The 15,520-nt window shown below is 36.2% G+C and overlaps 1 protein-coding gene across 1 annotated transcript in view; it reads left to right on the forward strand.

Moving 5' to 3' along the window:
• Positions 1–3,345: 3,345 nt before the first annotated feature.
• LOC138818355 (E3 ubiquitin-protein ligase TRIM48-like) overlaps positions 3,346–15,520 on the forward strand; it is a 45,126-nt gene continuing 32,951 nt past the window's right edge. Inside the window, exons 1-2 of the mRNA XM_070009353.1 lie at positions 3,346–3,855; positions 4,006–4,507. Of these exons, the coding sequence (XP_069865454.1) occupies positions 3,346–3,855; positions 4,006–4,507 (1,012 nt within the window). The remainder of the gene's footprint in view (positions 3,856–4,005; positions 4,508–15,520) is intronic.

Here is a 15,520-nt window from a genome sequence, read left to right on the forward strand (position 1 = left end):
GTTGCCAGGATGGAAATTCCAACTCCAAATGATATGTAAATCAACCTCCCTAAATGAGAACTCAGGTACACACCCTTTTCTAGGCCCACTGCCCTGAATCAAAGGACCTTTTACTCCTCCTTTTGTGAAAGGGAACTTTCTTTACACTTTTTTTTTACCACCTGCCGATTGCTGACACATTATATAGAGGAGTCACTGGGCCAGGGTGTGGTGTTTCTTTATCTTGACCATGGCAGTGTGAGTTTTTGGAATGTGTTTAAGAGTTCCCTTCTCTGGAGATATCCCATTGGCTATTTCCAATTTGCTCTCAGACCCTTTTTCTCCAATGATAAACCATTATTAGTGAAGATTCTATATGTTGGGAACTCTGTAGCAGAGAACCTTCCTCAAATGAAGCAAACCATTAATACTGTACTAATTTGAATTTCTTTGCACAGTAATCCCATTTTGTTATGAAATATGGAGGTAACATATAATAAAATATAAAATGTAAAAAATAATGAAGATAAGATAAAGTAGCAACAATGCAACAAGAGAGCAAAAAACTATTTAAAAATTGCTATAAAAATAAACCCATGCAAAAATGAGTCCCCAGTGATTGCTTTTCACCATGAAAGAAGGTGAATCTCAGAATAACAGCAAAAAACCAAACAAAACAAAACAAAAACCATTTAATTCAGTGGGCATTTTTGTTTTCCCAGTAATCCTTGCTACTCAGCAGGCTGAGCAGGATGGCAGTTCATAGCCAGTTCATATAGGAAAGTCCAAAAGACTCATCTTCAATTAACCACCAAAGTGGAGCTGTGGTCCAAGTAGTAGGAGAAAAAAAAAGCAAAGCAAACAACAACCAAAAAAAAAACCCTCACGAATACTGCTCATGCCCTAAGTTCAAGCCCCAGGTACATCCTAGAACAAAAAAGCAGTATTAGTTTCGGTGACTCAACGTTCTAAAGCAGGCTTTTGATGACTAGATCCTGTTATCCATCCTGGGAAGAAAAAAAAAGAAACACCTCTATACTAGACCATTGGGGTGTTTAAACTTTCTATTAGATTGGATTCTTTAAGTTGTATTACTAATTCCTAAAAATAAAATAAAATAAAATAAAATGAACTGGAATACTTAGAGAAATTGCTGGTAATAATGGAGAAGAAAGAAAGTGAATGGTTGAACACTAAAGATGAAGGAATGGATTTAGAAAAAATAAGTCATAATGTTTTAGGGTAAAAATGAAGAGAACATTAACTCAGGCTAAGAGATTAATAATAACAATGGCAAAGCTCAATTTATACATTAGGCATACTGAGAGATTAACAATAGCCAACAATTGTATCAATACAACAGTTTGCTGTCCAGTTGTGATGGCTCTTTGTTGGTGTCTGTCTTTCACTCTATGTACCCAATTATCGTGCCATCATCCCTGCTGTCATTATCATATGAAGATAAAAAATAATGCTTAGCCAGCTCCAGTGGTGCACTCCCTGTAATCCTAGCTACTCAGGAAACAGATCTGAGGATCTCGGTTCAAACCCGGCCCAGGCAGGAAAGTCATAGACACTCATCTCCAATAAACCACTAGAAAACTGGAAGTGGTGCTATGGCTCAAGTGGTAGAGGGCTCACCTTGAGCTGAAGAGATGAGCGAAAGCACCAGACCCAGAGTTCCGCAGCACTAATGACAAAAATTTTTTAAAAAGAAAAATTAACAAGATTGTTTGATAATCAATGCCTGAAAGTCAATGATGCAAACATAGTGTTAGGCTACTATTTAGCTGCTGGCAATTCAGATAGGGGATTATGCTTTCAAAGCTAATGGATCAACACCAAGAAAGGTACAAGATTGATTATAGTAACAAAACCACAAATGGGAAAGGTTATGCCAAGGATACTACAGAACCTATAACCCTAAAGAGAATATTCTGATAGGATAAAACTTATTGCAAATTGAATATTAATAATGTGTTCTTGAAATCCAATGTATATAATATATATATATATATGTTTATGTCTATGATAATTTTTAGATCATTCTCAAAAACGAAAAGGAGTTATTAAATTATATATCAGAATACCACATCATTTTATAATAAAAGGCATAAATGATATTTAAAATAAAGATAAGAGAAATAGAGTGGAAGAAGAGCTCAGGGACAGATCTTCTACCCTGAGTTCAAGTCCAGCACTGACAGACAAACCACAAGAACAACAACATCGGAAGGATGAATTTGTATGGAAAATGGACTTGGGAGGAAGTGACCTAGGAGCCTAGGATGTTTGTTGACTCACAGTCAGGTGATCATCGACAGTCAGGTGATTACTGGTCTGATTAAAGCAGGTGATGGGAAAGCTGGAAGGGGCTGCTCTGTGGGCAGACTTAACCCTGATCACAACTCAAGCAAGAGATAATTCTTGTCCTCTCAGCTTTGTGCAAAGTGTGAATCAGAAGATCTCAGTCCAGGGAACCTAAGCATAAACTCAATTTTCTATTCCAAAAGCAAAAGCAAACAGAAGAGGACATGGCTTAAGTGGTAAAGTACCAACCCAGCATCAGGCCTGACAAATTACAAATTAATGAAGACCCACAAGATACAATGGATGATGCCACGAATGTGTCCTACAGTCCGGTGGAAAAGTAATAAACTCATAGTCCAAATATAAAGCATACACAGAAGTAAAAAACAAAACAAAACAAAACAAAACAAACACAATAAACTTTTCCAACCCTGGACAAACCTAAGTTTCACCTAACCCAAATCACCTAACCAAATTGCAAGTCATTGAAAGAGGAAGTAAAAGGTGGGGTTGTCAGGATGTAAATTCCAACTTCTATTGATATGTAAATCAGCTTCCCTAAACAACCAATCAGAGACACTTCCTTTCCTGGGCCCACCCTCTTTCAGTATAAATAGAGTGGAAGTCTGAGACTCAGGCATTGCTGAAGATCCCTCAGCAGGAGGAGGCTGTTTGGAGCTTGGATACTCCAGGTGAGGATCAGAGTGGGAGAATCTACTCCTCTTTTAATTCTTCTTTCCTTGGTTTGGTGTTGTTGTTGGTGGTGGTGTTTTGTCGGTTGTGGGGATTGAACCCAGTGGTAGGGCAGTGTTGCTGGGCCTCTTTGTGCTCAAGACTGGGCATTATCCCTAGGTCACTTTGTGGACAAGTTTAGTGCTTTACCACTTGAATCACAGCCCACTTGTGATTTTGGAGTGGTAAATAGGAGATAAGAGTCTGTGTCAGGGGGACTTTGGTGCCCAGGCCTGCTTCAAAGCTTGATCCTCATATCCCAATCTCTTGGGTAGCTAGGCTTTTAGGGGTGAGTCACCAGCACCTCATTAGATTCTAGGAATGATGGATCCTGACATTGTCCAGGCCTTCCAGAAGGAACTGAGCTGTGGCATCTGTATGAATACTTTCATAGGGCCAGTCACCCTAGAGTGCGGGCACAGTTTTTGTCGACCTTGTCTCTTCCTTTGCTGGGAAGAGACTCCAGCCAGGTGCCCAGGATGCAAGGGACCCTGCCAGCAGACAAACCTGAAAACCAACGTGGTTCTGAGGAGCCTGGTGGCCATTGCCAGAAGAGCCAGACTCAGGCAGTTCCTGAGCTCTGAGGAATACATGTGTGGGACACACAGGGAGACCAAGCAGATGTTCTGTGAGGTAGACAGGGCCCTGCTCTGTAGGAGCTGCTCCATGTCTCAGGAGCACAGGGCTGCTGATGTGCAGAGGAAGATGATTTCAAAGCAGATGCATGCTGTATGGGAAAAGACTCAAGAAAACCAGCACAATTTACAGGAGAAGAAGAGACCCACCAACCAATGGATTTATTATGTGAACCTCTACCGAGACATGACTAAGGATGTTTTTAGAATGCTGCAGCTTTTTGTCCAGGAGGAGGAAAGATATCATTCCCAGCTACTGATCAATGAAGGAAGAGCCATGTTACAGCAACTCAGAGAAAGGGAAACCTAAATGCTTCAGAAGAAGCATCAGCTCAGGAATATGTTTCAGGAGCTGATCGAAACATACCAGAAGCCAGATGTGGAACTGCTTCAGGGTGTAGAGTTGACCCTAGAAAGCTGTGTGTCAGTGTTGGTCTTCATGCCACTTCCTCTGAGGCCACAGCTCAGTGCCCCTCCCATGCCTGGAATGAAAGAGAAGCTCAATCAGTACCGGGTAGAGATTGCCTTCAATGAAACTATGGGGAATCAAGGTCCTGGGAGCAGTGTTAGACATGACCATCAATATGCGGTTTTGAATTCTGAAGACTCCCTCCACTTCACTGCTTTTGGATGCCAAGTCTTCAGCTCTGGGAAACATTACTGGGAAGTTAGTGTGGATGAGTCTTCGACCTGGGCCTTGGGAGTTGTTACTGATTCTGTCATAGGGAGCAACCTCAGTGAATCTGAGGACGTTTTCCTCCTTTTGTTTGTGAAAGAGAACACACTTTACACCCTTTTTACCACCTTCCCATTGCTGTCTCAATATGTAGAGAAGCCTCTGGGCCGGGTTGGTTTGTTTCTTGATCTTGAGCATGGCAGTCTGAGTTTTTGGAATGTGGCTAAGTGTTCCCTTATCTGGAGATACCCCAATGATTCTCTCTGATTTCCTGTCAGGCCCCTTTATTCCAGTGGTATCCCGGTGTCTTAAGTGAAGAGACTCTCTATGTGTTGGGAACTCTATGGCAGAGAACCTTTCTCAAATGAAGCAAACCACTAATACTGTACTAATTTAAATTTTTTCATGAAATATGGTGGTAACTATAAAATGTAAAAACCAGTATTAAATGAAGATAAGATAAAGTAGCAACAATGCAACAAGAGAGCAAATAAATATTTTAAAATTGTTATAAAAATAAACCCATGCAAAACTGAGTCCCCAGTGATGGCTTTTCACCCTGAAAGCAGTTGGAGTCCAGAATAACAACAAAAAACAACATTGAATGCAGTGGGCACTGTTGTTTTACCAGTAAAACTTGCTAATCAGCAGGCTGAGTTCTGAGTGGCAATACATAGCCAGGAAAAACAGATAAATCCAAGTGACTCTTATCTCCAAATAACCACCAAAGTGGAGTTGTGTTCACATGGTACAAGAAAAAAATTCCCACGAGAACAAGGCTCATGCCCTAAGTTAAAGCCCCAGGAAACGCTAGTACAAAAATACAGTACTAGTTTCAGTGACACAAAGTTCTAGAGCAGCCTTTCTATTAATAGGTCCTGTTATCCATCCTGGGAGGAAAAAAAACAAACACCTCTCTCCTAGAGCATAGGGGTCTTTACACTTTCTATTAGATTGGATTCTTTAACTTTCGGTACCAATTCCTAAACAAGGGGGAAAAATGTATACTCAGACAAAGAGCTGGTAATAATGGAGAAGAGACTAAATGGTTGAACACTAAAGATGAAGGCCTGTCTTTAAATAGAAGAAATAAGTCATCCTTTTGGGGGGTAAAAATGAGCAGAGAGATTCATAATAATAACTATAGCAGGGCTGCGAAGGTGGCTCAGTGGTAGAGCGCTTGCCTTGCATGCCTGAGACCCTGGGTTTGATTCCTCAGCAACACATAAGAAAAAAGAAACAGCCAGAAGTGGCGCTGTGGCTCAAGTGATAGAGCACTAGCCTTGAGCTGAAGAGCCAAGGGACAGCGTCCAGGCCCACAGTTCAGGCCCCATTACCGGACCCAAAATAAATAAATAAATAAATAAACCCAAACCATAACTATGGCAAACCTTAATTTATATATTAGGCATACTGAGAGCCACCACTTGTAACAATATAACAGGATGCTTTGCAGGTGTGATGGCTCTTTTTTGGATAATTAATTGTAGTTCTTTGATCCCCTGTGGCATTATCATATGGAGTTAAAAATGCTTACTTTTTTGTTTCCCTTTCACCCTATATATTTAATTGTTGTGTGTTCATCCCTTCTGTAATTATCTTATTGATGGGCAAAAGCTACTAACTTGAGATTCAATGATATGAATGTAGGGTTAGACTTCTACTTCCCTGTTGGAAATTCAGATATAGGAGAATTTGCTTTTAAAGCTCATGGTTCAACAAACAAGAACAGATAAGGTTCAAGATTGATTCATAGTAATAAATCCTGGAAGGTGAAAGCTTATGTCATCGATACTATAGACCTTACTACCCTAAAAATAATATCCTAGATAATTTTCTAAAGTTTATAGCAAATAGAGTATTAATAATGTGCTCTTATAAAACACACACACACACACACACACACACACACACACATACACACATGAGCATTAGTAGGTTCTCTTATCAGTTTATCATATATATTAATTTACCATTTCATTTTAATATAAGCTTAGTCATATATGGTGTTTATTAGCCTTTTGCTCCAACATAAAACTCAAGGACAGTGCATAGATCCTTAGTTTAAGCTCCTGGTCTGTTTCGGGGAAAAAAAATAAAATGGATAAGTCACAATAGAAAATAGACATGGAGAAAGTAACCTCAGATTCAAGGATCCTTTTCTGACTCACAGTTAGGTGATGGACAGTCAGGTGATTACTGGGTTCAGGCTGGTGAAGGAGATGGGTGTAGGGGGTAGGCTTCCTGCAGACCTAACAATGATCACATCCCATCCAATAGCTAGTCAAGTTAGCATATGTCTGCCATCTCAGCTATATACAAAGTCTCAATAGGAAGATCTCAGTCCAGGAAAGCCTAAGCATTAACACAAGATCATATTACAAAAATAAACTAAAAAATGGTATGTTGTATACAGTTCTGGTACTGTACTGTTGAATTCATACCATTTGCTTAAACTCTGCTAACCAATTTACTTAACTCTAAATGTTAATAACAATGCAATGATGTTGGTCCAGTTTTTCAATTTAGAAAACCATAGGCAGGTGTTAATAAACATAAGGTGGTGCTGAGTTTATTAGAAGAATGTTTGTGTGGTCATGTTTCACTGTATAAATGTGAGTATAAAGAATTCAGTGCAGTCTTTACCTTCCCACACGTGATTTTTTAGGGTGACCTCACCTTCCTATTATAGGATTAAAAGTAGTGTTTGTGACTTTGACCACATTTGACTGTTGTCCTGTGCACTGTTGTTTTTATTTTTCTCTCATTTCCGAGAAAAAAGATAAATTACTTGCTGTAATCATGCTGTATTTCCCTGGCTTATACATTTAAATTTCTATTGTTTATTTCTGTGAAATCTATGATACATTCTGACATCATTTTGATATTTTATCTAATCATACAAACATATACTATTCCATCTTTCTGCAATAATATCTTTGCATTAGTAATTAGTAATATCCTGGATACTGTATTGTTCATTTCAGAACTTCATGATTATTTTTACTACCGGCATAATTAATGCCATTGACAAAAGAACTCAATAAATTAGATGTAGTCAAAATTTTCTACCTTATATATCTAGAAGCAAGAACAAAACTACTTTATTCTTGTTTGGGTTATAAATTTGTGGCATATATTGTTATGGATCTATAGTTTATTTTTTATTGTATTTTATTTATCTATTCATTATTTATTTTTGTTTAATTAATTTATTTTATTTGCTAGTTTTTAAAATATTTTATTTGAATAGTTGGAGAAAGGAGTTGCAATTCAACAAAGTAGTTTTTGAATACAATACATCTTGATCACTTTAATCCCTTTTTAACATTTCCACTCATCTCTCCCAACTGCTTATTCTCTGATTTTTTCTTAATTTTGTGGAATATGCATTGATTTTTTTTTACTTGCTCCTGTTTTCCACCAATTTGCTATATTCTATGTCTACTTTCATAGTAGAACACTTTAATTTTATGCCTAGCAGGAGAGACTGTGCAACTCCCAAATTCCAGAACATTTATTTATTTTTACTTTTGTTAAAGATTATCTATTATTCCATTTAAAAATCATTTTATGTGTAATTGAAAAATGTTATATTTGTTAAATTAATTCTATAAAATTTAGGAATTCTTTGTATTTTGAAAGTATATTTGATCATTATCACCTTGGAATATTCTCAAATATTCGTCATTCAGAAGGACATCTTATACCTGTCTGCAGCTATTCTGAATTCTCCTTAGACTTCCAACGCCAAAGAAACTAATGTTATGCCTCATTTTGATAATTCAAAAATTTCATGAAAATCAAATCATTTTATGTGTTATTTTGTGTCTAGTTCTTTCTATCTAGCCTGTTGTCAGTGTTTCCACTAATATCAATTCTCCATTTCTCTTTTTTACTTGATAATGGGCTATTTCATGAGTATAATATGTTTTGTGATCTGTTTTCCTATTGGTCAGCCTGAAATTTTTTTTCAATTCTTTGGCTGTCATAGATAATATTGCTGTGATGATGCACAAGTTTTGAACTTAAGTGTATAAAAACTATAGGCAAACTTTCTAGGCTGTACAAAGTTTCTAGGCTGTTTGGTGTTTCTGTAACTAACTTCGTGAGGAACTTTTACACACTAATTTCCAAGATGAATGTGCTATTTTACAGTGTATGAGAGCTTCAATTTCTTTACATCCTTGCCAAACCTACTAATGCACATCTTCTTTTACCCATTCTGGTGAGTATCAAATGACATATCATTTCTATTTTATAAGTGATTTTACATGTGCTAATGCTATTAACCTCCTTTCCTCTGTTTACACATTGTTCGATTAAGAAATTTCAAGTCAAATTCTTTGTCCATTAATTTAGTTACTGGTCCATTTTTTCCTTGCTCTCCAATTCTTTTCTTTTGGAATAGGAATGTTTACACCATGTTATTATATATTGAAAGTATGGTGCTCCTCATCCTCTCTGTCATCCTCTTCCTCTTCTTCTTCTTTTCTCTTCTTTCTCCTCCTTGTTCCTCTTTCTCTACTTCTTTTTCCTCCTCTTCCTCTTCTTCCTTCCTCTTACTCTACCTCTCTGGTTCCTCTTCTTCTTCTTCTCTGCCCCTCTTCTTCTTTCTTGGACCAAAGCTTCATATTGTCCTAGTAAGCACTCTACCACTTAAAACTGGACAATCCTAGTTTGTTTTTCACATAGGGTCTAGTGCTTTTACTCAGGCTTCCCTAGAATTGTGATCCTCCTGTCTTCACTATGAGTAGCTTTAATTAAAGGCATGTGTCTATATACTTGGCATATAATTGGTTTTGCTTTTTTTTAAAAAAATTATTTCCTTTTTTTGTTTTGGTCATGGGGCCTGAACTTGGGCACAGTCCCTCAGCATTTCACTTCAAGCTATCACTTTACCACTTGAGCCACAGTGTCCATTCCAGCTTTTTCTGCTTATGTGGTGCTGAGGAATTGAACCCAGGGCCTCATGCATACAAGGCAAACACTCTACCACTGAGCCACCTTTCCAGCCCTATTTTGCTTTATTTTCATGGCAACTCTCAGCTAAAAATTTTCTTTGAGTCTCTGTGGACATTTTGAACCTGGAATTTTGAATGATGTTGGAAGTCAAGGCTACAAAGAATTTTGGAGAGAGGCAATGCATTCTGTTACCTCTCCTTTTATGCTAGTGTCAGAAGATGAATGTACACCTTTTGGAGACAAAAGTGGAACGTTTTTGGATAAGGAGATGTGTTTGGTTGCTGTGTTCAAATGAAATGGTTAAGTCATATTGTCACTTTGATTGGATTGAAAAATATGCAGGAGAGCAATAACATACACAACTAGGTGTATGGGGGACTGAGTTCCCAGAGAAGTTTAGCAAAGTGGAAAAACACATACTGATTGTGTACTATCCTCAAGTCTAAGAACTTAGAATCAAGGGAGGGAAAATGAGAAACACACTTATTCAGGAGTTCTCTCTCTGCTTACAAATCACCATAATGTGTTACTTATTTCCTTGTCTTGGCCATTTTCTCTCAGCCAAGATCAACTAAAACGGAACCATAAAGCAACATAGCCTTCCCTTCTTTAACTGGTTTTGCATAGGTTATTTCTCAGTGATGAGAGTCTAACACATTGCTGAATTTAAAAATTGATTAATAAACAATTTGAATTAAGTGATTAGAATTGACTTAGTTACAGTGATGAAAATTGACATGCATTTTTAGAGAAGAATGACTGCCACAGTTGTGCATCAAAACTTTCTGAGCATAGAAATGTATAATACATTACTCAGAGGAATCTTCTGGGAATAAAATCATTGCAATTTTTTTAATCAGAAAAAGTAGGAATAATTTTGAGAATATAATTTAAGTCCACTTTTTGAACTTTGAAAAAACAAACACAAAGCTATTTTAATTAGAAAAAGTGTGTTATCTATTAAAGCTATATCAAAAGCTTTTTTAAAAGAAATTCATGTAAATAGGATCTCAGATCAAGAGGAACCAATTAAGAGCTTTACTATTCATACAAGTATGAGATAATTAGGACTAAGTTAGTATAAATAGGAAGAGATGATAAATTGATATGAAGAACACTTAAGGAATAAAAAAATTTTTATTTTCATCTTTATCAAAATCTTTTTTTTATATTTATGTACTATATATTCTATATTAACATCTATATGTGTGTATATGTACATATATATATATATATATATATATATATATATATATATATATATATATATATGCATTCACAAGCCTCATGAGTGACAAAAAAATCCAACCAACAAAAAAAACATGAGGAATATAGTGAAAAAAAACACAAATTCAGATATCAAAAGTGGCGTGGTGGGGTCAAGGGAAAGACTAGACAAATGAAGAGGAAAAGGGGAAGAAAATGCAGGCAAGAGTCTAGTGTATAGCCTACCAAACAGAAGGGGATGGTAGAAGAAAGACTGGTGACAATGTTGAAAGAGGTAACACTGATCAAGGCATATTGTGTTTGTAAGCTGCTTTTTTATCTGCCAATGCCTTTGTCCAATGACTTAATGATAAGACTAAAAAAATCACAATAAATTACAACTTTTAGCCAGTTACCTGTGGCTCACAACTGTAAATCTAGCTAATCAGGAAGCTGATATTTCGAAGCCAGTCCTTGTAGGAAAGTCCTTAAGATGATTATCTCCAATTAACCAGTATAAAGCTGCAAGTGGAGTTTTGGCCTAAGTCTTTGACCACCAGTATCAAGTGGAAAAGCCAAGAGAGAGTATGAGGTCCTGAGTTCAAACCCTGGGGCTGCTCCCCCCATGTAACACTTAAGTAAAAATTTATTTAGACAAAATATTTACGGATAAATTTGCATTTTTTATGAGAAAGGCTGACAATTGATATTACTTCTCTAAATTCTGTAAGCAATCATTTGTTACGGCTAGTTGGTATTTTAATAAATGAGTTGAAATTTTGAGGTTAGAATTTTATAAACCTACACAATACTGGACTATGTAGGAATGGCTCCATTTCAATTTATTTTCTTTCTTTTTCTTATTTATTGTTTGTTTATTGTATGTTTATTTATTGACATGTCTTAGGGCTGGAAGTCTGGGCCTGGGCTCTGTCTCTGAGCTCTACTACTTGAGACACAGCTCCATTTCCGGCTTTTTTGATGGTTCCTTCGAGATAAGAGTATCACAATAGACTTTCTTGCAAAGGCTGGTTTTGAAACTCTATTCTCAAGTCTCAGCCTCCTGAGATAGCTAGAATTACAGGCATGTGCAAGCAGCACCTGGCATTCAATTTCAATTAGTAAAAATATTAAATGGTAGAGTGGTAAAGTATTGCAGTAAAAATCTTAAATTTATTTTGAAAATTTCTTTATATAATCACATTTCTTAAGATGAAATACTTCACATTTTAAGTAATTTGTTGCATGTTGAATCAGATTATTCAAATCATGTTTCTATCCTTTAATGTTATAGATTACTATCTAATCATGGATTTAGATTATCAGCAAAGCTTTCTACATATTCAAATAACTATTCTCTGTATGTTGTATGTTTTTTTAGTTTGTTACAAATATGGTATAATTCACTACATTTTATTCAAATGAGTTTTGTGGTCATATAATTAAAAATAACCTATAATAAAGTCACTACAAAGAAGGCAACTCTGTTGCACAAATGCAATATTGTGTGATCAAGAATATAAGGTGCACACAATCAAACCAGTAAGAAGTTAAACATATATTACCGAGTGTGTGTTTGTGTGTGTGTTTGTGTGTGTGTGTTTACATATGTAAGTTTTAAAATAAATTTTTATCGTGAAAATACTGTACAAAGGGGTTACAATCACATGAGCAAGGTAATGAGTACATTTCTTATCAAGCACTATTGCCTCCTCCTTTGTTGGTGTTTCCTCTATCATCCTTTCCCTCACATCTCCACAACTACATTTCCCCCTACTCTCTACCCCCTGCTCATTACCATTCCCCCCTCCACAAAAAAGAGTTTGTTTTTTTCCTTCCTCTCCATAAATTATACCAACATCAAATAGAGTGAAAATAGGGATTATACCATGGGGGAAGGACAAACAAATCAACAAAAAAATTACCCTATAAATATGTTAGAAACAATAGGAAGAAAGAAAAACCACTTGAGTCCTTATCTTGGGGTTTCTTTTGTCTAACATTAAGCTATCTGATCTTTTCTGCTTGTTTCAGACATTTCAAATAAGGGAAACCGTGGGACCTAGGTTTCTTTGGACCTGGCTTATATCACTTAATATAAGTTTTTCTAAGTATTTCCATTTCCTAACAAATGGGGCAATGTCATTCTTTCTGATAGAAGCATAGAATACATTGTGTATATGTACCACATTTTCTTGATCCATTCATCTACTGAGGGGTATCAGGTTTGGTTCCATATTTTAGCTATGGTAAATAATGCTGCAATAAACATAGTTGTGCTGGTAGCTTTAGTGTGGTCTTGTTTGTGATCATTTGGGGAAATACCCATAAGTGGGATTGCTGGGTCATAGGGGAGCTCTATGTGGAGTCTTTCGAGGAACCTCCATAGTACTTTGAAAGTAGCTGAACAAGTTTACATTCCTATCAATAGTGCAGTAGGGTTCCATTCTGGCCACGTCCCCTTCAGCATCTGTTGTTATGAGAGTTCTTAAGTATAGCTATTCTAACTGGGGTGAGGTGGTATCTCAGTGTTGCTTCGATTTGCATTTCTTTTATGGCTAGGGAGGTTGAGCATTTCTTCATGTGTCTATTGGCCATCCTTCTTTCCTCTTCAGAGAAGTTTATCTTTAAGTCTTTAGCCCATTTATTTATTGGGCAGTTGTTTCTTTGAGGATTTGTTGTTGGGGGATTTAATATTTTGAGTTCCAGGTATATTTTAGGTATGAGTTCCATGTCTGTTGTATGGCTAGTGAAGATCTTCTCCCAATCCGTGGGCTTTCTATTGATCTTGCTAGCTATGTCCTTGGTCATGCAGAAGCTCTGCAATTTCATGCAATCCCATTTGTCCAACCTTTCCTTGATTTGTTGTGTTTCTGGGTCTCTATGTTATAACCCATGCTTTCACTGAATTTGATGTTGGTATAATTTGTGGAGGGGAAGGGCAAAAACAAATCATTTAAGTAGGGATACAGGTGGACACATTGCAACAATGAGATGTACAAGTCATTATTTGGAAAAACAAACTTAACAACTTTGGTCGGGGGAGGGGGGAGGATCAGATGGGGGAGATGGGTGGAATATGGGAAGGAATAGGAAGGGGAAACAAAAAGGAGGGAACAATGCTTGATAAGAAATGTACTCGTTATCTTGCCCTTATAATTGTAACTCCTCTGTATGGTATTCTCACAATAAAAAAATAATAGGCCTATGCCAAAGAGAGGTAGGATTTCTCCTATTCTGTCCTGTAATGTTTTCCGAGTGCCTGCTTTGACTCTGAGTTCTTTGATCCATTTGGAGTTGAGTCTGGTACAGGGTGGTATATAAGGATCTAGCTTTAGTTTTCTAAAGGGGGTTAACCAATTTTGCCAGCATCATTTACTGAAGAGGCTGCTTTCTTCCATTCTATTTTCTTTTCTTGCTCCCTTGTGGAAAATTAGATGGCTATAGGGATGTGGGTTCATTTCTGGGTTTTCAGTTCTATTCCATTGGTCTTAAGGTCTGTTCTTGTGCCAGTACCAAGCTGTTTTTATTACTATGGCTTTGTAGTAGAGTTTAAAATTTGGTATTGATATTCCTCCAGCACTGTTCTTTCTGTTAAGGATCATTCTTGCTTTCGGGGTCCTTCATTGTACCCTATGAATTTTTGGATTGCCTCTTCTATTTCCTTGAAGAATGAGGTTGGAATATTGATAAGTATGGCATTGAATTTGAAGATAGCCTTGGGAAGTATTGCCATTTTCATGATGTTGATCCTTCCAATCCAGGAGCAGGGAGGTTTTTCCATGTTCTAAGTACTCTTTTGATTTCCTTTTTCAGGTTTTTAAAGTTTTCATCATAGTAGTCCTTCACTTCGTTGGTTAAGTTAATTTAGTAAAAAGACCTGAATCAAACTTGTAGTTATAAAATTCAACGAAAAGGTAATCATTTCACTGAAAAAATTATTGGCCATATTGTCAATTAAGGAAATAACAAATGTTGACCTCACTGACATTGCCATAGTACCATCCAACATGAACTATGTAAAGAGAAAATGAAATAAAATGACTCATGTATCAGTGAGTAATGAGACATCATAAGATGACCAATGCTTGTGTAATAGAGTAACATAAACAATAGTATGGACAATATAAAAAAAGAGAAGTCAATATCTTATTAGAAATTTGATTAAAAAGTAAATATCCAGTGATTAAAGGAATTCACTAGTCCACCAAACAAGAAAAACAAAGTAAATAATTATAGGTATATCTTGATGAAATAATAAAAAAATCTAAAAATAAATATCATTAACATTTACAACAAGGAAAATGTATGTACAGAATAAGATAAACTATAGAAAACTACATTTTTGTTATTGATATAGTATTTTGCCACGTATGACAAACAGTACCCTGTTCCTGTGGAATACTACATAAACTACAATCCCATAAAGACATAGGCAATCTGACCAAAAGAAAATGTGAATGTAGGAAGGAAATGATTACCAACTGAATCTCACAGCAAAATAGTGGCTTGTAACCTTACAGTTGAACTTCTGTGGCTCCAAACGTTAAATAACACAGTTCTTTTTTTTTTTTTTAATAATAAAGACACAGCAAGGTATGTAGTTGAGAATATATGGTTTTCACTTAATGAATTGTGTCAATTTATGAAATACATAAAATTGAAAATATTTTATCAAATATTTGCTATATTTCTTAGATATTGACTGACAGTAATAGGACTCATCTTTCATACTGATATTTTAAAAAAGATTTGTGATTTGTGCATGCATTATTTTAAGCATAATCTTTAACAGTATTAATGGTCTATTTTATATTTATCTGAACACATAAGTAGTGAAAGTCTAGCAGCTGATTACATTATTGTCAGGCCATAGTACTCTTTTTTTACACTATACAAGGATGACAGATCAAGGATGCTAGAAGGAAAATGTTTTCCTTCTGGAATTTAATTAGTTTGACTTTAACTCAAGAGAAAAAGATTCTGCTAGCTGTCAATTTTGATTTAGATCTCCAGC

This window comes from Dipodomys merriami, unplaced genomic scaffold (assembly GCF_024711535.1).
Source record: "Dipodomys merriami isolate MVZ:Mamm:240054 unplaced genomic scaffold, mDipMer1.0.p SCAF_74, whole genome shotgun sequence".
Lineage (NCBI taxonomy): Eukaryota > Metazoa > Chordata > Mammalia > Rodentia > Heteromyidae > Dipodomys > Dipodomys merriami.